This window comes from Eulemur rufifrons, chromosome 16, assembly GCF_041146395.1.
Source record: "Eulemur rufifrons isolate Redbay chromosome 16, OSU_ERuf_1, whole genome shotgun sequence".
Classification (NCBI taxonomy): Eukaryota; Metazoa; Chordata; class Mammalia; order Primates; family Lemuridae; genus Eulemur; species Eulemur rufifrons.
In genome coordinates this window covers 68,733,571-68,753,935 of record NC_090998.1, presented here as the reverse complement: position 1 = coordinate 68,753,935, position 20,365 = coordinate 68,733,571, and the positions used below count along the sequence as shown (strand labels likewise).

Sequence of the window (20,365 nt, the reverse complement as noted above, 5' to 3'; positions counted from 1 at the left end):
CTCTCTGAAGCTAAATTACCTCATTTGACAAGGGAAGAAGTTAGCCTAGATTCATTCATCCATCCAGAAAGTAATTATTGAATGTTTAACCACATGCCACACCCTGTGCTAAACAAGAGGCCCTTAAGGAGCTTACCATTTAATGAGGGAGACAGACAAGTAACGTTATGACACATGTGATAGATGCTGTACGGGGAGAGAAAAGAGTGCTTCTCTGGAGCAAAGCAGAGCTTCCTAGGGAAGGACATCTAAAGAGCCTTTTAAAGAACAAGTAGGATTTTATGGGAAAATTAGTGGGGGAGCTTATTTGGGTGGTAAGGACAGTAGATACACATTTGTGGAGCTGTTCATATCATATTTGAGACGAACTTCCAAGAGTTCAGAATGGCCAAATGCAGGGTGCTTGTGCACAACCGGCAAAAGATAAGGTCTTTGTTGAAGATCCAAGCAAGAAAGGTATTTTACTCCATGCTAAGGTATGTAGCCTTCATCCTATGTGGGGTGAGGTACAAAAGGACAGTTATGAGCACAGGAATCTCTTGAGAGATATTTGAGAAACTAGGCATCAATGAGGAAGAAAGGAGTGAGAACAGAGTAAGGGAAATCATTTTAAGTATCCAGGTGACAGAGGTTGCATGCCTGGACTTAGGTGGTGGTGTACTGTTTAAAGTGAAGGGATTTTTAGGAGGTGACTTGTCGGGATGTAGCGATTTGCTGATTGTGAGGAGAGATGGGGGAAAGTAAATGTCAACTCTTAATCTCACAATGAGAATGGACAGAGCTGCTACCATTCAGAATGGAAAAACCAGAGGGGAGTAGGTTGGAGAGAGGTAGAGAGTGATGTTGCATTCAGTTTGGGGAATGTTGAATTAAAATAGCTTTTAGGATGCCCCAGTGGAGATGTCCATGAGGGCTGAAGTTTCTATCTAACTGTGAGGGTCCTTGATTTCATGTTGTGCTCATTTCAATCATGCAGCTTTTCTTATAAACTTCTCTTATTACTCAACAGGCTATAATGATCCATACTATGAGGATACAAGGGCTTGAGAAGTGGTTAGTAGTTATGATCAGTGTGTCTATTTTAATATAATATTCCCAATGTTTAACAGGAAGGAAAAGTATCAGCTGGATTTCATGATTCATGCACCCAAGGAATTAAAATATCCATGTATTCCTAATTTCCTTTTAATTTCTCTTACAAAGGAAAATCATGGAATAAGATAGAAGAATCTTTTCGATAGTTCTTTATAAAATGCTTTCACCACTTCTCATTACCTGAAAATGAAGAATTATTTTTGGTAAAGAAATGTATATTTTTTCCAAAGCTGTTCTAAGTAAGACTGCATCACCATACCTTCATTATAAACATGCAAAAGATATCCCAAGTAACCAGAACTTTACACTACAGTAGAACACAATCCACAGTCCCATTGCTAATTAAGTAAAGTCATTTTCTTTAAAAAATGTTTTTTATTTGTATAATCTTGTATTTAGAAAGAGTAGGTTTGTGCTGAGCCACAGATGTTCCTTCTGGAGTTATTCCAAGTACTACTCTATGAATATTTTTTAAACTATGGTGCAAATGGATTTGCCCAGTTTTTTAGGGGCTTCAATTTGGTGACTCTATGTTCCCATCCATTTTGGTAGGAACCAGACAAATAGAACAGATTCGAACATGAGAACATGATTCCAATTTCTCTCAAGAAGGTGCATTGAGATTAAGGCTCATTTTTTCTTGTGTCTCTAATAGGCAGAAGCCCAGAAGACTTCACATTCATGTAAATTTTCTTTTGGGGTTCAGGAAGCCAAAGGAACCACTAAAGATTAAATTCATCCATAGTAGTGAAGGGAACATCTTGTTTTGCCCTTAACTCTTTCTTAAGTTGGATTTATTAGTTCAATTGTAGTCAAGATTCAGTGACTTTTAACAGATTAAAAATGTGATTCTGTTTGTCCCTGAGGAGAAACAGAAAGCAGTCATGAAATTGACATGATATTTTGACATGAAGGGTCAACGTATGCATATATGCCAAGGGCTGCATTTAAATGCAATTTTCCCAATCTTGTTAAGAATTGAACAAATCCTTTCAACAACTGTGTTATGTAGATGTTACTATTTATAGTTTACAAATGAGAAAACTGAGATTCAAGGAGGTTAACTAACTTGTTATAAGTCACTACTATTATAAATCAAATTTATTTTCATCTAAACATTATGTTCTCCCACCTTTTAAAAATCCTGCATGTTTTTTAACTAGGTGTACACATCAAATTGTACAGCTGGCTGTACAAATCAGAAAGAGCACTAGATTGCAAGCTAAAAGTGAGGAGTCCTGGCTTCTAGGACTGTTGATCATTTAACTCCTCTACAACAAGAGTTCTTGCATCACTAGAATAAAGATAATGGCACCTGCATCTGTTCTCTCTGCCTAAACAGTTGGTGTAAGGGGCATAGGAAATAATGACCAATTAGACAGAATTGGTGTCATGGAAAAGAGATAGAAAGAGTTAAAAGATGAGAACTGACATCCTTGCCCAATCACTCACTTACCAGCTCTGCATCTTTGAGCAAGGCACTTTTAACTTAAGCTCAGTCTCCTCATCTGTTAAATGGGAATATGCACCTATAAACTGCCTATTTTACATGATGAACACTGTTCAAATGAAACATGTAATCATTAGTAAAATTTAAAAAGCCATTTACACACAGGGTTTATAAGGTGTTAGTTGGGTGGTATTTGTACCGGAGAGCAGCATATAAGTAAAAATATATATATTTAATATATGTATTAGTTTTATAATGCTGCTATAATCAATTACCACAAATTAGTGGATTAAACAAAATGAATTTATCAGCTTACAGAGTCAGTAGGTGATAAGCTCAGCACAGGTCTCAGTGGGCTAAAATCAGGGCCTCGTTAGCAGGGCTGTGTTCATTAATGAAGGGTCAATGGGAAAATCTGCTTCTTTGTCTTTTCCAACTTCTAGAAGCCACCCACATTCTTGGCTCATGGTCCCTTTCCTCCATCTTCAAAGTCAGATGACCCTTCTTCATCTCTGTGACCCTTCTCTGTGCATCTCTGTGACCCTTCTTCAGCTGTTCAATCTCTCTCAGACCACAGCTGGGAAAGAATCTCCAATTTTAAAGATTTATATGATTAGATTTTGTCTGCATCTGAGATACTTTTCCCACCTCAAAGTCCATAAACTTGATCACATCTTTCAAGCCCCTTTGGCCATCTAGATAACATATTCACAAGTTCTGGGAATTAGAGGTGGACATTTTGGGGGGGGGGCCATTATTCTGCTTACCACAATGTGGTAGTGTTGGTTAGAGTTACTAAAAATGATTTTTTTTCTTTGCTAAATTACCTAGCACTTGATCCCTGATTGAAATTTGATCCAACATTAAGTTCTCATCACATTTAACCTACCACAGAAATTGTTTACATAAGACTATCAGCTTATTAACTCATCATCTCACTAATCTGATCATTTACTGCCTTTCAAAAGAGATTTTTCTGCTGCAGGACAGAGATTCTCAGTAGCACTGGCAGAAGCATCAGCTATAGAAAAGAAGGAGTAATGTAGGAAAACCAGACCTGGAAACTTCTAAATAATATTAGAACAATCTCATTTTGTTAAGGTCTTGGGTGTAAGACTTAGAAGGAATATCAGAGATCAGTTGATCCAAGTATGGTTTTTCTGATTGCCCTTTAATTAAGTCTTGTTATAACCCTTCTCAACCATATTTCACAGTTTAAAAAATAATCTTGTTAGATGTATGTGAAATTTATTTCTAATTAAGACATTGGGTTTGTCAGACTTCTTGTCTGGTAATTGCTAGAAGAACTTTGTGAAAATTGACACCAAAGTTAAAATGAGCCCCAAATTGAATTCAGGGCTCACTTGTGTCTTTTCTTAGTACCAATTACAGTGAGATTCTTGCTTCCCTTCATCTGGACAGTCGGTTTCTATTATTATAACTTAAGGCTGTGTCTGATTGCCTCTCCCCAGCCTGGAGCGTTGGGGAACTATGCTTGGGGTTTAGCCTAGATGGTGGGGTTTTGGTAGATCCAAGACTGTACCAAGCTCTGGTACCCATAGGAATGAAGGAACCATCTAAAATCAAAGTTATTGTGTCTCTGTGTGTGTGCATGTGTGTATCTGTGTTTTTATATGCCTTGGAAATAGGGTTGGGTTTGTAGGCCAGAGAAGAATGTTCAATCTCCCCAAAATGAAAAGCTTAGAAAGTACATGTCATAATCTAGAACACAAGCCAAGGACCTGAAGGCTGTCCAGATTGGTACAGCTACAGTGGACAGATCATGCTAGTCCAGAGTGGGCAGGGAGGATTGTTTCACACTGATATGTTGTATGCAACAGAAATAATGGCTAATCCCCAAGCAAGACCAATCCTGTGGTTTAGGCAGACAGCAGGAAATTCTAGGAAATGGTGATTAAATACTGAAGTCAGGTGGGTGACAGTATTTTCCTTCTATGTGGTGAGGCTTTTAGGACCATGACCCCCACTGAGGCTTGGAAATGGAATCCAGGGCTTTGAGGAAGGTGTTGCAAAGGCTAGTCAGAGTACCTGTTCCCAAAACAGGAGGTGATAGCATTCCAAGCATGTTCTCATAGCAGTGGGGAAACAGGATGCCAATCCAAAAGTCAAAGATGAAGCCCAGTCGGTAACTGTGTGGGAGCCAAAAGCATGGGAGGTGGGGGTGAGGACCACAGCTCTGTGCAAACATGCTGCTGTGGCTCCAGATACGTGGCTTTATGGCCCCACTACTAGTGCCAAAACCCTTTCCAGAAAATCCCAATGTATTTATTTCCCAGGTGAGGGATGGCTAAGCAGAGAAGCTGGACTGAGTGAGTCTGAGTGAAGGACTTTAGTACTTCCAGCTCGTTGGATCAGGAAGGCAGGAACTATGAGCAGAACCCATAGATCTATGTCCAGAGCTGTCTCTTTTACTCTCTGGAGGCAGAATAGTCTCACCCTACACAATTTCTTGCAATTGGGTATTTCCTGCCAGCAATTCACTGAAACTGTTTATTTGAAGATCACTAGTAGCTTCCTAATAGGTAAATTCAGAAGTTTTCTTCTCAACCCTCATTTTTTCTTTTTGCTTCAATCAGTTGATTGGACAAGCCCTCCCTATTTGACTTCCTCCTTCCAGTTCTTCCTTGTTCTCTACATCTTTGGTTAATTACTCTCTCTCCTAGGGGGTGCCTCTTTCTCATTCTCATGCAACTTAAATTTGGGGTTCCTACCTTTGATGATCTGCTCTTTTCCCCTTTTACTCTCTCCTCCAAGATTTCAGTTATTCTCATGGCTTCAAGTATTTGTTCTGATTGGGTGATTCAAAGCCTATATCATCAGGCCTGATTTTTCTTTGTCCCTTTCAGCCCCACGTAGAAACTTCCTGTTTGGGAACAAAATAATGATGTATAAAACATAATAAAATTAGTATGTTGAAATTTAAAAGAAGATCCAACCTCTGGGAAAAACTGTGCCCTATCCCCAAACAGACACAGCAATGAAATTTACAAAGAGATCAGTTCAACACAAACTGATTTCCTTAAGATATATTAGTAGCTGATTGGCTGGGCACAGTGGCTCACGCCTGTAATCCTAGCACTCTGGGAGGCCGAGGTGGGTGGATCGCTCGAGGTCAGGAGTTCGTTCGAGACCAGCCTGAGCAAGAGCGAGACCTCGTCTCTACTAAAAATAGAAAGAAATTATCTGGCAAACTAAAAATATATATATAGAAAAAATTAGCCGGGCATGGTGGCGCATGCTTGTAGTCCCAGCTACTTGGGAGGCTGAGGCAGTAGGATCGCTTAAGCCCAGGAGTTTGAGGTTGCTGTGAGCTAGGCTGATGCCACAGCACTCACTCTAGCCCGGGCAACAGAGCGAGACTCTGTCTCCAAAAAAAAAAAAAAAAGATATATTAGTAGCTGATAAACTCTTTGTCTCTTCCATTTTTTATAAATTTGATCACAGAAGCTTAATATGTATCTCCTACTCACAAAGAAGTTTGTCACTAATTCAATGTAATTTCACCTTTTTCAGGATGCGAGACTTTCCTGTTAGCCCCCACCACCCCATGTGTGGTCTCCTCTACTAGGGGTCTAGAGGTCCTTCTAAATACCCAGGGTTGTTACGTGGCAGGAGGTCTGCAAGAAATGAGTGTGAGCCCTGCTCCAACAGTTCATCCTCTGCGTTCTTTGTATATTGCAGCAGCAGGTTCTTGTTTCTCACCCATCTAAACCATCTTCCCTCTTTAGTTCTTTTTAAAATTGTTCCTCCACTTTCTCTCTCTTCTCTGCACTCGATCAACCCAGAGGTAAAAATACAGCCCTAAAAGAATGCTTCTTAGAGAGGAAACTACATCTGGCACTGGGGTGGGCAGTTTACTTTAATGTTTATTTCTGTTTCAGTGTTGACTAGGGGGTTTCAGCGCACAAGGAAATACACAGAAGATCAAAGTTAATATTTTAAACTGTAAACCTTTCAGATATGTTTTACACATACTTGGGAGAAAACCACTTACTATTAGAGTTACCACCAGGCAAGGACAGAAAAGGCACCAAATAAGGTAGTTTAGGCTGTCAGACCACCCCAGTAAGTTGTAAGTTACAAGGTCTTGTAAATATGGGGAGGTAGAGGTAAGGTAAAGAGGTATAGACCTAGTTTGAACAGCGATGTGGGCAGTGTGGGGAGACTGCCAAGGCAAAGGGTAGGAATTTGAGAGTGCGCAAAACAAGAAATACAGACTGGAAGCATTCTTGGTTTTTATGTCAATGTATAATAAAACTAGCCTTAACCGAGCACATAATGTTAAGCACTGTTCCAAATATGCTCTATGTATTAATATCAAGTTATCTAATCATCCGAGCTGTCCCTGGGATAACGTATATCTATTTTACAAAGGAGATATTGAGGTGCAGAGTAAGTAGCAGAGCTGGGTCTTTGAAGTCAGGCTCTAGATTTCATAATCTTAATCGTTACACTATGATCCCTGTAAATCAAAGAATGAGAGTTGGATAACTTCTGTTTTTTTTTTTTTTTTCTTCCCCTGATTCTGGTGAGGGTACCATCATTAATAAACTGTGTGACAGTCTTAGCTTGGGCTGCTATAACAATATACTATAGTTATATCGATGGCTTAAACTACAGACATTGATTTCTCACCGTCTGAGGCTGGAAGTTCCAAATCAAGGTGCCGGCTGATGCGGTTCCTGCTGAGTGCTCTCTTTCTTGCTTGCAGACAGCCATCTTCTTGCTGTGTCTTCACTGGTGAGAGAGGAAGCTCTGGTGTCTCTTCCTCCACTTATAAGGGCATTAATCCCTTCATGAGGGCTCTGATGAACTCGTCTAAACCCAATTACCTCCCAAAGGCCCCATCCTACTACCATCACACTGGAGGTGAGGGCTTCAGCATATGAACTGGGGAGGAGGGGCGGAGACACAAGCATGCAGTCCATGAGAATGATCGTATTTTCTCACTGTATAATCTGTTTTGCATGGTTGACATCAGAGTCTGGGGGACATTGCAGACAGGGAGCAGCCAGAGATTCATGCCCTTCTGCCTGGTGCCACGTGCAAGCTGGCCCAGGGTGGGAGCAATTTGAACAGTTAATTGCCTGGATTTCCCTCCTTGCCTTTTAGGTCATCCTGGAGAACTGGGGCCCACTCTAGGAGGGTGAAATTTCATTTATGTGACTGGCAAACTGAACACATATGGCTCATGACAAAATCAAAATGTAATATTGCTTTTTTTTTTTTTTTAAAGAGTCTCACTCTGTCACCCCAGGTAAGTGCAGTGGTGACATCATAGCTCATTGCAACCTTAAACTCCCAGGCTCAAGTGATCCTCCTGCTGCAGCCAGCCTCCCAAGTAGCTGAGACTACAGGTGCCTGCCACCAGGCCTAACCAATTTTTTCTATTTTTGGTAGAGGCGGGGTCTTGCTCTTCCTCAGGCTGGTCTGGAACTCCTGAGCTCAAGTGTTCCTCCCGCCTGGGCCTCACAGAGTGCTAGGATTATAGGCATGAGCCACTGCGCCCGGCCACAACATTCCTTTTATCTTCTGCCATGATTTAATTTTATTCAGTGGGAGCAATTTTCCCTTGCCTTCAAAGGAAGACTCCAGAAGGTCCCACAGTGTCTGCTCATTCTTACTTAATGGAATAATTTAAGTTGGGAACACTATAATTTTAGTATTTAAAATGTCAAGCTCTATATAATAGGTAAAACTTTAGTGGGTCCCTATGGACTGGAAGAGAACACCTTATATTTTCTTCATAGGAGGATTCCTATCAGAAAACGAGAGAAATATGTGTATTCCCATGAGGAGGGAGGAGCTAATATTTGGTGTGGGTTCTGGGAACATGGTCCTTGAATAGATGTAGCAGGTAAAATTATTCTTTGACATTTTGTATTTTAACTTAAAACTTTACATCAGTCTTTAATTAACCTCCATGATGTATTAGTATTTAAAAATGTTAAAATGTTTAAAATTATTGACTGGGAAAATTTTTATACTCCTCTTTCCTCTACCTCCCTGATCTCTGAGTATATAGTTCAGAGTACAAGAGAACTCTTCATGCTGGTCTCATGGTGTTGCATCATCCCTTCAACTTGCTCCCACCTTCCAGCTTAAAATGCCCAGGCCAGGCCTATAGAATCCAAATTCAAATAATAGCATTAAAGAATGCCCAACAATCCAGCACTAATTGACTATAGTCAATTTTAACATCTACTTAAAGTTTCTGGTGGACACATACATGTCTGTTATATAACTTTTTATATTTCTTTATAAGTTTGAAATGTTTCATATTCATAAAACACAAATAAAATAAAAATTAAAGCAAAATTCACATAGTCTAAGTCCTACCTATGAATCTAAACTTACCTCTTTACATTTCTCTTATAGTTTTCTGAATAGAATGTGTAAATTTCTGATTTCAAATCTTTACTTATTCCATTTCCTGGCATGGAATTTCAACTTTCTCTTTTCTGTTTGTGGGAGTCCCACCCTTCGTGTGAGACTTAATTTAAATTTCATCTCCTACAGAACACCATGCCAGATGTCTTTATTCCTCATTAATCACTTCCTCTTCTTCTTTTTTTTTTTTTGGCAACTTAGAATGCAAAGTATTTTATTTTTACACTTCTAAAATTTTAAAACAAGACAGCCTGGGTTAAATAATATAGTTTTCCAAAGATGAGTGTGCTCATTTGGGGGTTTCTCTCTGCTTGAAATACACAAACAACTTCCTAAAACTTCTAGGTGGGAACACTACTGTTTTGATGCTCTATGTTTAGATGAACTGTTGGTAACATCCTTTTTTTTTTTTTTTCTTAGAACTTCAAAAATTCTAGAATAAATGCACTTTTCTAGTCTTATACCATTTCATTCCAAATGTCTTCTGACAGGCACACACCACATACAGGAACCCATTTTTATCCTTCTTACATTTATATACTTCAGAAATCGGTGTGGAAATGCTCACCATGCTTTGTCCAGTCGCCAACAGAAAGAAGGCTGGATTAGCACTGAGTTGTAAATGCCTTCTAATTATCTTGATGAGTTCTATTAAAGAAAAAAAAAACTATTCAATGATACTTGTGAAAGCAAGGTAAAAAAGACTATATTCAAGACCATTGAGATAGGTCCAGGGACCACTGCAACAGGGTATTGCACTGGGGAAGAAAGATTCGGCTCAATTCCAAATATAGCATGAGCAAGTGGGGATTTGTAGCCAAGGGGAGGGGAGGCGAGGGCATTAGTGGATGGAAAATTACTAGAGGAAACATCAGGGGTAAGGAGGATTCTGACTAAACTGACCTAATGGGATTTTTGCTGAAGACAGGCCAGGGTAATTAGACATCACTGGGGAATGGTGGAGGATGAGGAACATGATCAGTTATCAAGTGTGATCAGAAATGAAGGGTTATCAGGCACACACCACATACAGGAACCCATTCTCATCCTTATTACATTTATACACTTCAGAAGTCGGTGTGGAAATGCTCACTGTGCTTTGTCCAGTCACCAACAGAATAAAAAAAAAATTAAAAAATTGGCCAAAGAATCTTTGTCAGTTCACTCTTGTCGATGTGATAAGGACTAAGAAACTTCATTTTATCCAACACAAGAAGCTGCTTCTCACTCTTGTATTGTTCTATTATCACTGGAATTTTAGTAGGATGCCTCTCTCAGATAAGTCAGACACCTACTCTTTGTTCCAACGTGCAAAGTTTCTTGAAGGCCTTGTCCCGTGGCATAGTGTGAGAGGCTGGGCTGAAGTGAGGGGCAATGAATGTTTCTGGCTTCTCAAGGGGGCAATAGTGGCAGGTCTGACTTGGGCTAATCACCTCCTCTTCTAAACAGCTGAAATATCTACTACTCGACTTATTCTTGCATTCCAATCTTTCTATTGTGGTTATCTTTTTCCTGATGTCCCCTTTTCTTTCCAGTTAGCTGGTAGGTGCCAGAGTAGGCACTTAAAAAGTATTGGAAAAAATAAATAAAAGAACTGGGGGTGGAGCAAGATAGCCAAATAGAAACCTCCAGCAATCATCCCTCAGCACAAACAACAAATTCAACAACTATCCATGCAAGGAAGCACTTTCAGAAGAATCAAAAATCAGGTGAGTGATCACAGTATCCTGTTTTAACATTATATCAAAGAAAGAGGCGTGGAAGAGGGCAGAAAAGACAGTCTTGTATTGCCTATGCCACCCTTCTCCCATCCCCTGGCAGTGCCTCGCCAGCTCACCCAGTGGAGAGAGAATCTGTGTACCTGGGGGAGGGAGAGTGAAGTGACTGTGGGACTTTGCATTGGAACTCAGGCCCACCCTGTCACAAAAGAGCACCTGTGAAATTTTGCTGGTGCCCACAAAGGGAGGATTTAAACCATTCTGGCTAGAGGGAAATCCTCTACCCTGAAACTCAATTTCTTGCTAGCCCTGCCAGAGAATGACAAAAAGGGGCCTGAGGTCTGGACTAAATTTGTAAGGCAGTCAGGCCACCAAGGCTGTAGTCCTTGGGGAATTCCTACAGCTGTGCTGGCTCAGAGGTCTTGGGGTGCATGTGACCCAGTGAAATACAAGCAGTGGTGGCCAAGTCAGTGCCTGTGTCACCCCTCCCCCAAGTCCAGGCAGCATGACTGAGGGAGAATCATCTTCTGCTTGGGAAAAGGAAAGGGAAGGGTTCAGAGGACTCTGTTTTGCAACTTGGGTACCAGCTCAGCCACAGTAAAAAAAGAACCAAGCAAACTCCTGACACATCTGACTCCAGGCCTTAATTCCCAGACTGCATTTCCAGACCTATTCTGGGCCAGAAGGAAACATACTGCCCTGAAGGGAAGGAAGGACCAAGTCCTGGCAGCATTCACCGTCTGCTGACTAAAGAGCCCTGGAGCTTTGAATAAACATTAGAGGTAGCCAGGCAACAGTCACCATGGGCTTTGGGTGCAACTGGGCTGGCTTCAGGTATGACTTGGTGCAGTCCCAGCTGTGGTGCCCACGAGGGGGTGCCCATATCACTCTTCCCTCAAGACAGCGAGAGACTGTACCTGGGAATCCAGGGAATTCTCCCATATCTTACCCCAAGTCCATCAAGGCAGTACCACCAGGAGTCTGCAAAAGTCACAGCATTTCCAGTGCTGATATGGCTGCGGTGACCAAAGACTTAGCTCATAACACTCGATGTTAAAATATGGGAGAGTGGAGTTAAACTATAGATTTTCTGTTAGATTTTTGTTGTTTATTTGTTTGTAAACAGAGTTGTCATATGTTAAACATAATTGATTATAAAATATTTTTTTGCAAGCCTCATGGTAACCTCAAATTAAAAAACATACAACAGATACACAAAAAAATACAAAGCAAGAAGTAAAAAAACACTACCAGAGAAAATCACTTTTAACAAAGGAAGAAGGAAGGAAGGAAGGAAGGCAGGGAGGGAGGAAGACCACAAAACAACCAGAAATCAAATAACATGGCAGTAGTAAGTCCTCACCTACCAGTAATAACATTGAATGGGAATTGACTGAACTCGTCAATCAAAAGACAAAGAGGAGGAGACAAGATGGCTGACGAGAGACATTGGTCAAAAAAATAATCTCAGAAAGAAGAAAATGTTTTAGTTGGGAAAAAAAAAAAAACATAGCTCAGGTATAACTCTGAGAGAAAAGTGCTAGAATCTACCAGAGATTCCAAGGGAAGAAGTTTCAGAGTGGAACAAGAAGGAGAAAGAGCTCACTGGAAATCACCCCCAGAATGCTAGAGCCCAGCAGAAAGGCTGCAGCTAGAGTCTCGGAGGCCTCAGGCTGTGGGACACACAGCACCCCGCAATCCACAGGGGACCCGCTGCGCCCAACCTCCGGCCTGGCCCCTGCCAGTTCCCAGACATGCCGCCACAGCAGGGAAGGAAGCCGGCGCCAAGCAAGTTGCAAGCATGCCTCTCTGCCCGGGGAGTTCCCCCGCGGCCACCAGCAGGAGTAGGTCCAGGGCCCGCTGCCACCATCAGAAGGAGACCTCAGGAGGGGGGAAAAATGGCGTCTGTTGCCTGGTGCAATTACTCTGCACAGACTCCAGGCAAGTTCCCATTCTACGGGGACAGAGAGAGCCCTCTCAGAACGTGGCCACAGCGCCTGCAGGGTGATCCCAGCGCCCCGGTGCTCTATCCTGCTAATCTTCCCCACGTGTGCTTTGATGTTATCAAATGTATTGTCCCATCATCACCTTTTCCCCCCACTGCTTCTCTGTGGTTTCACAGTGTTCCTTCGGAGAATAGCCGTCCGTAGGTAGGCGCCTGCTTCCTATTTACTCTGCTTTCCTTGGGAGCTCTGGGTCCACAGGCTGCTTCTAATCCACCATTCTTTACTTTATGAGTATTTTTGTAGAAAAGTTGAAAAACACAAAAATTAATAAGCCTAAAATCATCTATAATTCCACTATTGATAATATGCTAGTGTTTTGATGCATTTATTTACAGATTATATACATGCATGTATACTATGTACATGCCAACATACAGGTGAAGAATTACAACTGCACTGAAAAATGTTTATGATATAATGCAAACAGAAAAAAAGTAGGATGTAAAACCTTTGACATAGCCTGACCTCTTTAAAATTCTTCACAATCATGCATTTAGTAACTTAAAATAGTTACTCATTTGGGTGTGAACTGATACTCTTTTCAGAAAGATTGGAGCTGCTCTTAATAAATTGAGAAAATTCTCTCTCATATGAAATGAGGGAAGCTTGTCTACTTATTCTTTCTCCCCTTCATCATAATCTTATCTCTTTTTCTAGCGCTTTCAAACATCCAGACCATGTAACAGGGAACTTATTGCCTGCAGAGCTTCTAGCATGGGATACTAATATCAATATTGTAATAGTCTATGTTCAGAATATTAATGTCAATATTGTAAAAGTAAAATTAGAAAATGTAGAGAGTCACGAACTTCCTTCATATAGTTAGAGCTTCAAAAGTTAAAACACCTTGCTTGTTTCTCTCCCAGTGCCTGACACAATAGTAGACACATTTCTCTTGGCAATGAAATCTTAGAGTCATGATTAAGTATCTCCTTAGTTCTGAACTCTGTGATTCCCCAAAGCCAGTAGATGGATCAAAGTGGCTACAGACAGATACTTGAGAGAGACTTAAAAAAAAAACAAAAACAAAAAACATACTGACTTCTGGGCCCTCATTCAGTACAACTAGAGTGGGACTAGAAATCTGTATTTTACAAAGTCTCTCAAGTGGTTCTGATGAATAATCAGGTTTTTGAACAACTGCCGGGGGAACTGTAGTATAATCCAATTATTTTCTGGCAGCCTGAAGGGAAGAGGTGAAGATGGATCTTGATTTATTGTACAAAACATAGATTCCCCAGAGAGACTCTCCCTGGAAGACATTTTAAAAATCTATTTCAAAGTAGTTATTTCCTTGGAGTGTTTTCATTGTCATTCTAAAGCCATGGCAAAGATTCGATGAACTTTGCAGGTCACTCCAACCATTCAATTTTATAAACATGTGCCGAGTTCTGTAAATATTGCAGTGATCTTTAGAGAAAAATTCCCTCTAGAAAAGAGTGCATTTACTTCACACCCATTAAGCTAAGCAATCATGACATGTTCGCACCCCTGAGCACATTTAGTGCTTGATAGAAAATGAGACATTTAGCTTATTGTGGGCACTTAAAGTCACTGGAGATTTTATTATGGCTTTCATTTCTCAAAAAATCTATATTAAACATAAAACTAATATTTATTTCCTTCATTTTGTAGATAATTTGCTTTGTAAAGAATATATAGCAATTTACCCAATTTTACACAAGAAATAACTTGTTTTGAACAGATGCCTCATTCTAATATGATCTTATGTCCTTCTCTTCCAATCTCTTCATATTAATTTTTTGTTAAAAAACCACTTTAACCAAATATTTAATGTGTTTTACAATATACAAAGTACTCTGTCCCAAATTTTCAGTCATCATAACACCCTAGCTAGAGGAATTACTATTGTGGTGGAAAGTTGATATTTTTGTCCATATGCCACTCCTTTAATGCTGTGGGGATCTGCTCTTGTCCAAAACAAGTGGTCCTGCTGAGTCTGTCAATTCGTATGTCTTGTTCCTTTGTTCTCAGGGGTGACATGTGATCCCAGCAGACCAGTTACAACAACCTGTTCTTCCCAGAGCAGTAATTGGCTTAGGAGTGAGCATACACCCTATGACATGATCAATCAGATGTTGGGTGAGAAAATTATCCTTTTTTTTCTCCTGAACCTGCTAACTGGAACAATTTGACCCTGGTTCAATTGATAGTAGTTTTTCCCACCGATTGATGAGAGTTTTTTTGAATAAGGATGTGAGTATTTGGAGGAAGACAGAGAAGAGGGACAGGGGAAGAGACATGGTATTCTGGATCTGCATTGACCACTGAACTGCTAGCAGTGTGAAGTTGCTGAATTTGTTCTTTGGGCTATCTTGAATTGAATATGCAAACAAATGGAATTGAATTACACACAAAAAAGTCCTAATACAATTATCTTCTCCATTTTTCAAGTAAGTAAAATGAAACCCAGAAAGGTTAAATAGCTTGACCTAGCTAGTAAGTAAACCAGACTTGAACTCATTTCCTAACACTCAAAATCCTGTGTTCTTTATACCATGCTCTCCTTCTGCAGCATCTACTGAAGAAGTCTGGCGTTCAGGGGAAAAACGTGATGTGAGAAATAGATCAAATGTGCTGTTTGAGAATACACTTCCACATGCTACTCAATATATTATTTTTATTTCTCTATCTCTATCCATAGATATAATATCTAGAAAATTATAGTTTTGGCTTTACATGTAGTCTCTTTTTTTTTTTTTTTTACACCTAATCCCTAAATGTTTTTCAATGTCTTTCTTTTATAATCATAATCATAAAACTATTTCTTAAAACACCAATCCTCCCACTCTCTCTCTCTGTCTGTCTCTCTCTCTCACACACACACAGAGATACTCACACAACCTTAATGGAAATAATGTCTCAGCCCTGATCCCCTTACACCATTGTCTGGGGCAGGAAGAAGGGGTTAACATTTTTATAAATTCAGGTGGCGAAAACTACTATTAATACATACAACACTAACTTAAGAAGTATAGGCAAGCAGAAGAGTAGTGCCAAAATTGTCCTTCGCTCTGAGCCCGCCATCTAACAGAACTGTGAAGCCCTTCCTAACCTCTCTTGAGCTGGCGGAGCAATGATGATCCCAAACAGCCGCGGCGCCTCAGAGCCTAGTGCAGGCTCCAGGACTTAACTCCATTCTGCCATCTTGTGGTCTCTCCTGTTGTTGCAATCCTACGGGTTTACCCAGGGGATAACTTGGGATTTAGATTCACATTACAGGTGTCACTCTTCCTGTCTCCTTGTTTTAGTAACTCATATTAAAGAGGTTTCAGCATCAACTATAAACTTAGGGGTAGCATAAGTGAGTGGTGTATGCTGGGAGGTGGAGGTGGAATAAACTCTTCAAATCTTAGGGATGTAAATTGTAAAGGTGTTTCCCTCAGTCACTGTTGATTCATTGTTAATGATTCATAATTGCCTGCTTTCTGCAAGCATACTAAGAAACCATTATTTCTACTAACTTTATCAAAAATATACAAGATAAAGAATGAATGAAAATCCAGATTTTTTTTTCTCGATGGGGCATGTAACTCTCGTGGAAACTCTTTCAAGATAGAGACTGTGTTTTACTATTTTCATTTTTGCACCCACAGTTTCTAGCATAGGCTTGCCACCTTGTAAGTATTAATATTCACTAAATATTTGTTGAATGAATAAATGAATAAATGAATTGATTTCTCCTACCAATCTGAGCTATCAGTTATTATTTCTGTGAACTATCAGTTACTGTCTCTCAGGGAGATGTAGTCTCCATCTAGTCACAGACTGGAGTTTAAATGGATTCAAATTTATAAATGAAAATGTGAGTGTGTATTGGCATTAAAACAATTCAGAAAATACAAAGTTAAAAAAACTACCTTTCCTAGATATACTCATTGTTAGTAATTGGGTATTTATCTTTCTACACCTTTTCAATATTTCTAAGTATTTACATATATAAACATACATAAATCTATATACACATATAGATTTTTCTTTAGCATAAAAGGGATCTCTTTTTGGGAATACTTCTTGAATTTGTTTATTTTTCCTCCATGCAATATGTGTGGGAGATCTTTACATGTCCGTATTTGGAAATCTATAACATTCTATTTAACAAATGAATTCTATAGTATGAATGTCTCATAATGTTAAAACCATTTCCCGATTTGTGGAAATTTTTGTGCTTGCAAACAATTCTTTCCTGTGCAATCCTGAGCCATGAATCTTGGTGCATGAATGTGTCTTTATATGGGTCAGAGTCCAAAAACTGGGGTTGTTGGTCAAAGTATATGTGTGTTTAAAATTTTTGATAAATATCCCTAAATTTATTATGTATGGATTGATACAAAGGCCTTTTGTCTCGTGAATTAAGGTTAATGAGAAATATTGAAATCAGTATGTATTTTTCTTTTTGAGAAGGCATTTGACATGATCCTAAATAATGAGGGTGACTGAATTTCCTGCTTTCCAGTCAACTGTGCATTTTGTATTATTTGTATGCGCTGGCCTGAAGAACCAGCACAGAGAAGCACAGCTGGGCTTGGTTTTCTTTTTCTATTTTCTCCTAAGGAAAATCTAAGCAGGAGGGAGGACCCTGGAACACTGTGTCTGAGCTCTCAGAGTGATCCCTTTGTGTATTTGACTGGTTCACAAAGGAGGTATCAGTACTTGTGCCAGTATTTGATATATGCTTAGCTTCATAGCATTACGTTAAAAAGATTTTTTGTGATTAGTAATTAATACATGTTTATTATAGAAAATGTTAAAACTGCAGAAAAGTATTAAAAACATGGAAACATGCTATAATTTCATCACCCACAGATAACTAACCTGAACATTTGATTTATATTATACCAGATATATACTGTTTTTAAACAAAATTGGGACTACATTGTAATACTGCTTTGCAATCTGTTTTTTCTCTCTACCTGAAAATATATTATGAAATTTCTGCTGTATTAATATGGCATCACTTAAATCTTTGGTTTAGAGAAACTATTAATTCTCACATCTATGCTGTTTTATTAATATAAGCATTTAAGACTTTCAACTGACTGAGAATTTACAGATCTCTGGTGCTTTGAACTCACTTAAATACATATGATCCAAGGCAGAGAATGACTACTTGTTTGTTTATATTTTCTCTGTCACTAATTAGAATAGCTATAGCTCACTGAGTAGCTACTATACACTAAATGTTTTGCAAAGCATATGACAAATATATTATTTCTAATTGTCATAAATACCTTCGGAAGTAGGTATTATTATCAACATTTTGCGGAAGAAAGAACTGAGATCCAGAGAGATGAAACAACTTAATCAAGGACACATGGTCAGCAAATGGTAGGGTTTGAACTAGAATCCAGGTCGATCTGCTTATAAACTGTTGCTTTTATTTTCTAATTTATTTTTGCTGTTTTGCCCACCCATAATATTAATATTTTCACGTGTGACTTCTGTTCTAAAGGTCCCTGATTTATATTCACTTCATAATTGAGTTCAATACAAAGTATTTTTAAAAAGGAATTACAAAGCATTAGTCAATTTTTCTAGCTACATAAAAGAGTTTAAGCACAAATGTTCTCTTTTCATTGATGAAAACTGAGCCCTTTGTGTGGGATGGGCAGAGAATTTCTGTGACAACTGAGACTAGAGCGCCATCTGTTGGCTGCAGAACTCTAGGCATTTAGTACCGGAAAATAATACAAACTTTATCATCACTATTTGCTTTCTCCAACAAAGAAAATACCCTCATGTATCAGTACTTCACTTCCTTGTATGGCTCAATAATATTCCATTTTATATATATATATATATATATATATATGTAATATATGTGTGTGTGTGTGTGTGTGTATATATAAAATTTCTTTATCCATTCATCTGTTGATGAACGTTTGGGCTATTTCTATCTTTTGGCAATTGTGAATCATGCAGCTATGAACATGAGTATACACATACTTGCTTGAGTACCTGTTTTTAATTCTTTGAGTAAATATCTAGGAATGGAATTGCATTAGCATTGATTTTAAAATGAAGACATGGGTGAGAAATGCCTGACAGTAGATCCAAAGATGTTGTTTGATGCAAAATAAAAGAATTATTTCAATAGCAGGGGAAATAAAATCAGTAATGGATCTAAGAATAAACATTTTCTTACATTTGTTTTTCAGAGACATTGTCGGTCTCAGTGATTAATGAAAATTACAGTGTCTGTATGGTTTGGGAAAGTCACTTAACCTCAGTAAGCTTCAGACAACTTATCTTTACAATAAGGGCAATGCAACTTAATTTATAGATTTGTTTTGAGGATTAAATTAGAAAAAAAACAATATTTTGCATAGCATCAACAAATGTCAAGTGCCCAACAAATATAAATATCCTTTTCCTTTCTTCCTGTCAGGAGAGCTGATTCAATTTACCTGGGCTTTCAGAAGAACTGTGTGCACTTTCACAGCAAAACCAACCTTACAGTAATGAGAGGGGCGTCGAATTGAATGTTGATCTATGCAGTTGCTTGGCATGATGACAATGTTGTTTATTTTCCCCTCTGTGGATCTCTGAATTGACTTTTATAGAATTTAGTTTGTCTCCCCAGAAAGACAACTGACTATATTTTCTGTCTCAGGAGAAGTTTCAATTAATATCATTCTGAAGATGATTTCAGAGGCACCTATGAGATGTTTGACAGAAACTATTTAAAAAAAACCTCAAATATTTTTTGTCTTTTACATAGAAAACATGCAGATTCCCCTTTTTAAAAATGTAGTGTTCATGCAAAGGAAATGTAGCGTTATATCAAAAGTGTTTTTATCGTTCATGTACTTCTGTGAATTTCTGTTGAATTATAAGATCTGTGTGCCCAAAAGAAACTATATTGTTACAACTTTGCAAATAGGGTCTGAAAACCAATCTGAGGAAATTTTAATTGTAAATGATTGAGAGAAGTGCTTATCTGCAACTGCCTTGACTGGCACAATTATTTCCAAAATAAAATTAGCTTCAGAGTTTCATAAAAATCTCCATGTGTGTGTGTGTGTGTCTGCGTGTGCGTGTGGTTCTCTGTATGTATGTTTAAGTCTTAAAGATAAGTGTCTTTAGAAGAGACAAATGAGAAAAACTAAGTCAACCTTAGAGAAAAAGAAAGAGGTACATACAAGAGGCTGTACAGAATACAGAATAATTGCATGCAATTTAATGTGTTTTTCTATAACGGTAGAACAAGAGACAAGTAACTGTCCACATGGACTCAGCTTTGACACATGCTTGAACACACAGATTTCACTTGAACATTAGCCACAATGTATCGCACATGGAGTGAATGCCAGACACTATATTATCTTCTTTAGTCAGGACACAAACTCATCAAGTGAATGATATCCCCAATTTACAGATGAGAAGACTGACTTATAGAAATTAACTAAATTAGGAGCTCTTAAAAAGATGGCGGAGTGGTGGTGACGGCCTGAATCTGCGCTCCCGGGAAGGAAGGCATCGATCCGGACCTGCCACAACGCTAGAAGACCGCTCCCACACAGGAACAGCGGTGTGAATCCACGGAGAATCAGCGTGGGACAAACAGAGCGAGTGAGGTCTGAGGTGAACGAAAATTGGGAACGCGGGACAGACACTAGCCAGCGGAGCGCGGGTCGGATACACCCGCCCCCAGCCGGGGCGGG

At 39.1% G+C, this 20,365-nt stretch overlaps 2 protein-coding genes across 3 annotated transcripts in view; one reads left to right on the top strand and one right to left on the bottom strand.

The window, feature by feature from the left end:
- LOC138397221 (uncharacterized protein C9orf85-like) overlaps window positions 1-20,365 on the top strand; it is a 360,452-nt gene that overhangs the window by 7,801 nt on the left and 332,286 nt on the right. The window lies entirely within an intron of this gene.
- Window positions 7,225-10,299, bottom strand: LOC138396722 (microtubule-associated proteins 1A/1B light chain 3 beta 2-like). Its single transcript, XM_069490361.1, is given in 3 exon segments — window positions 7,225-7,456; window positions 9,421-9,604; window positions 10,122-10,299. Coding segments are annotated over 3 exon segments (594 nt in total).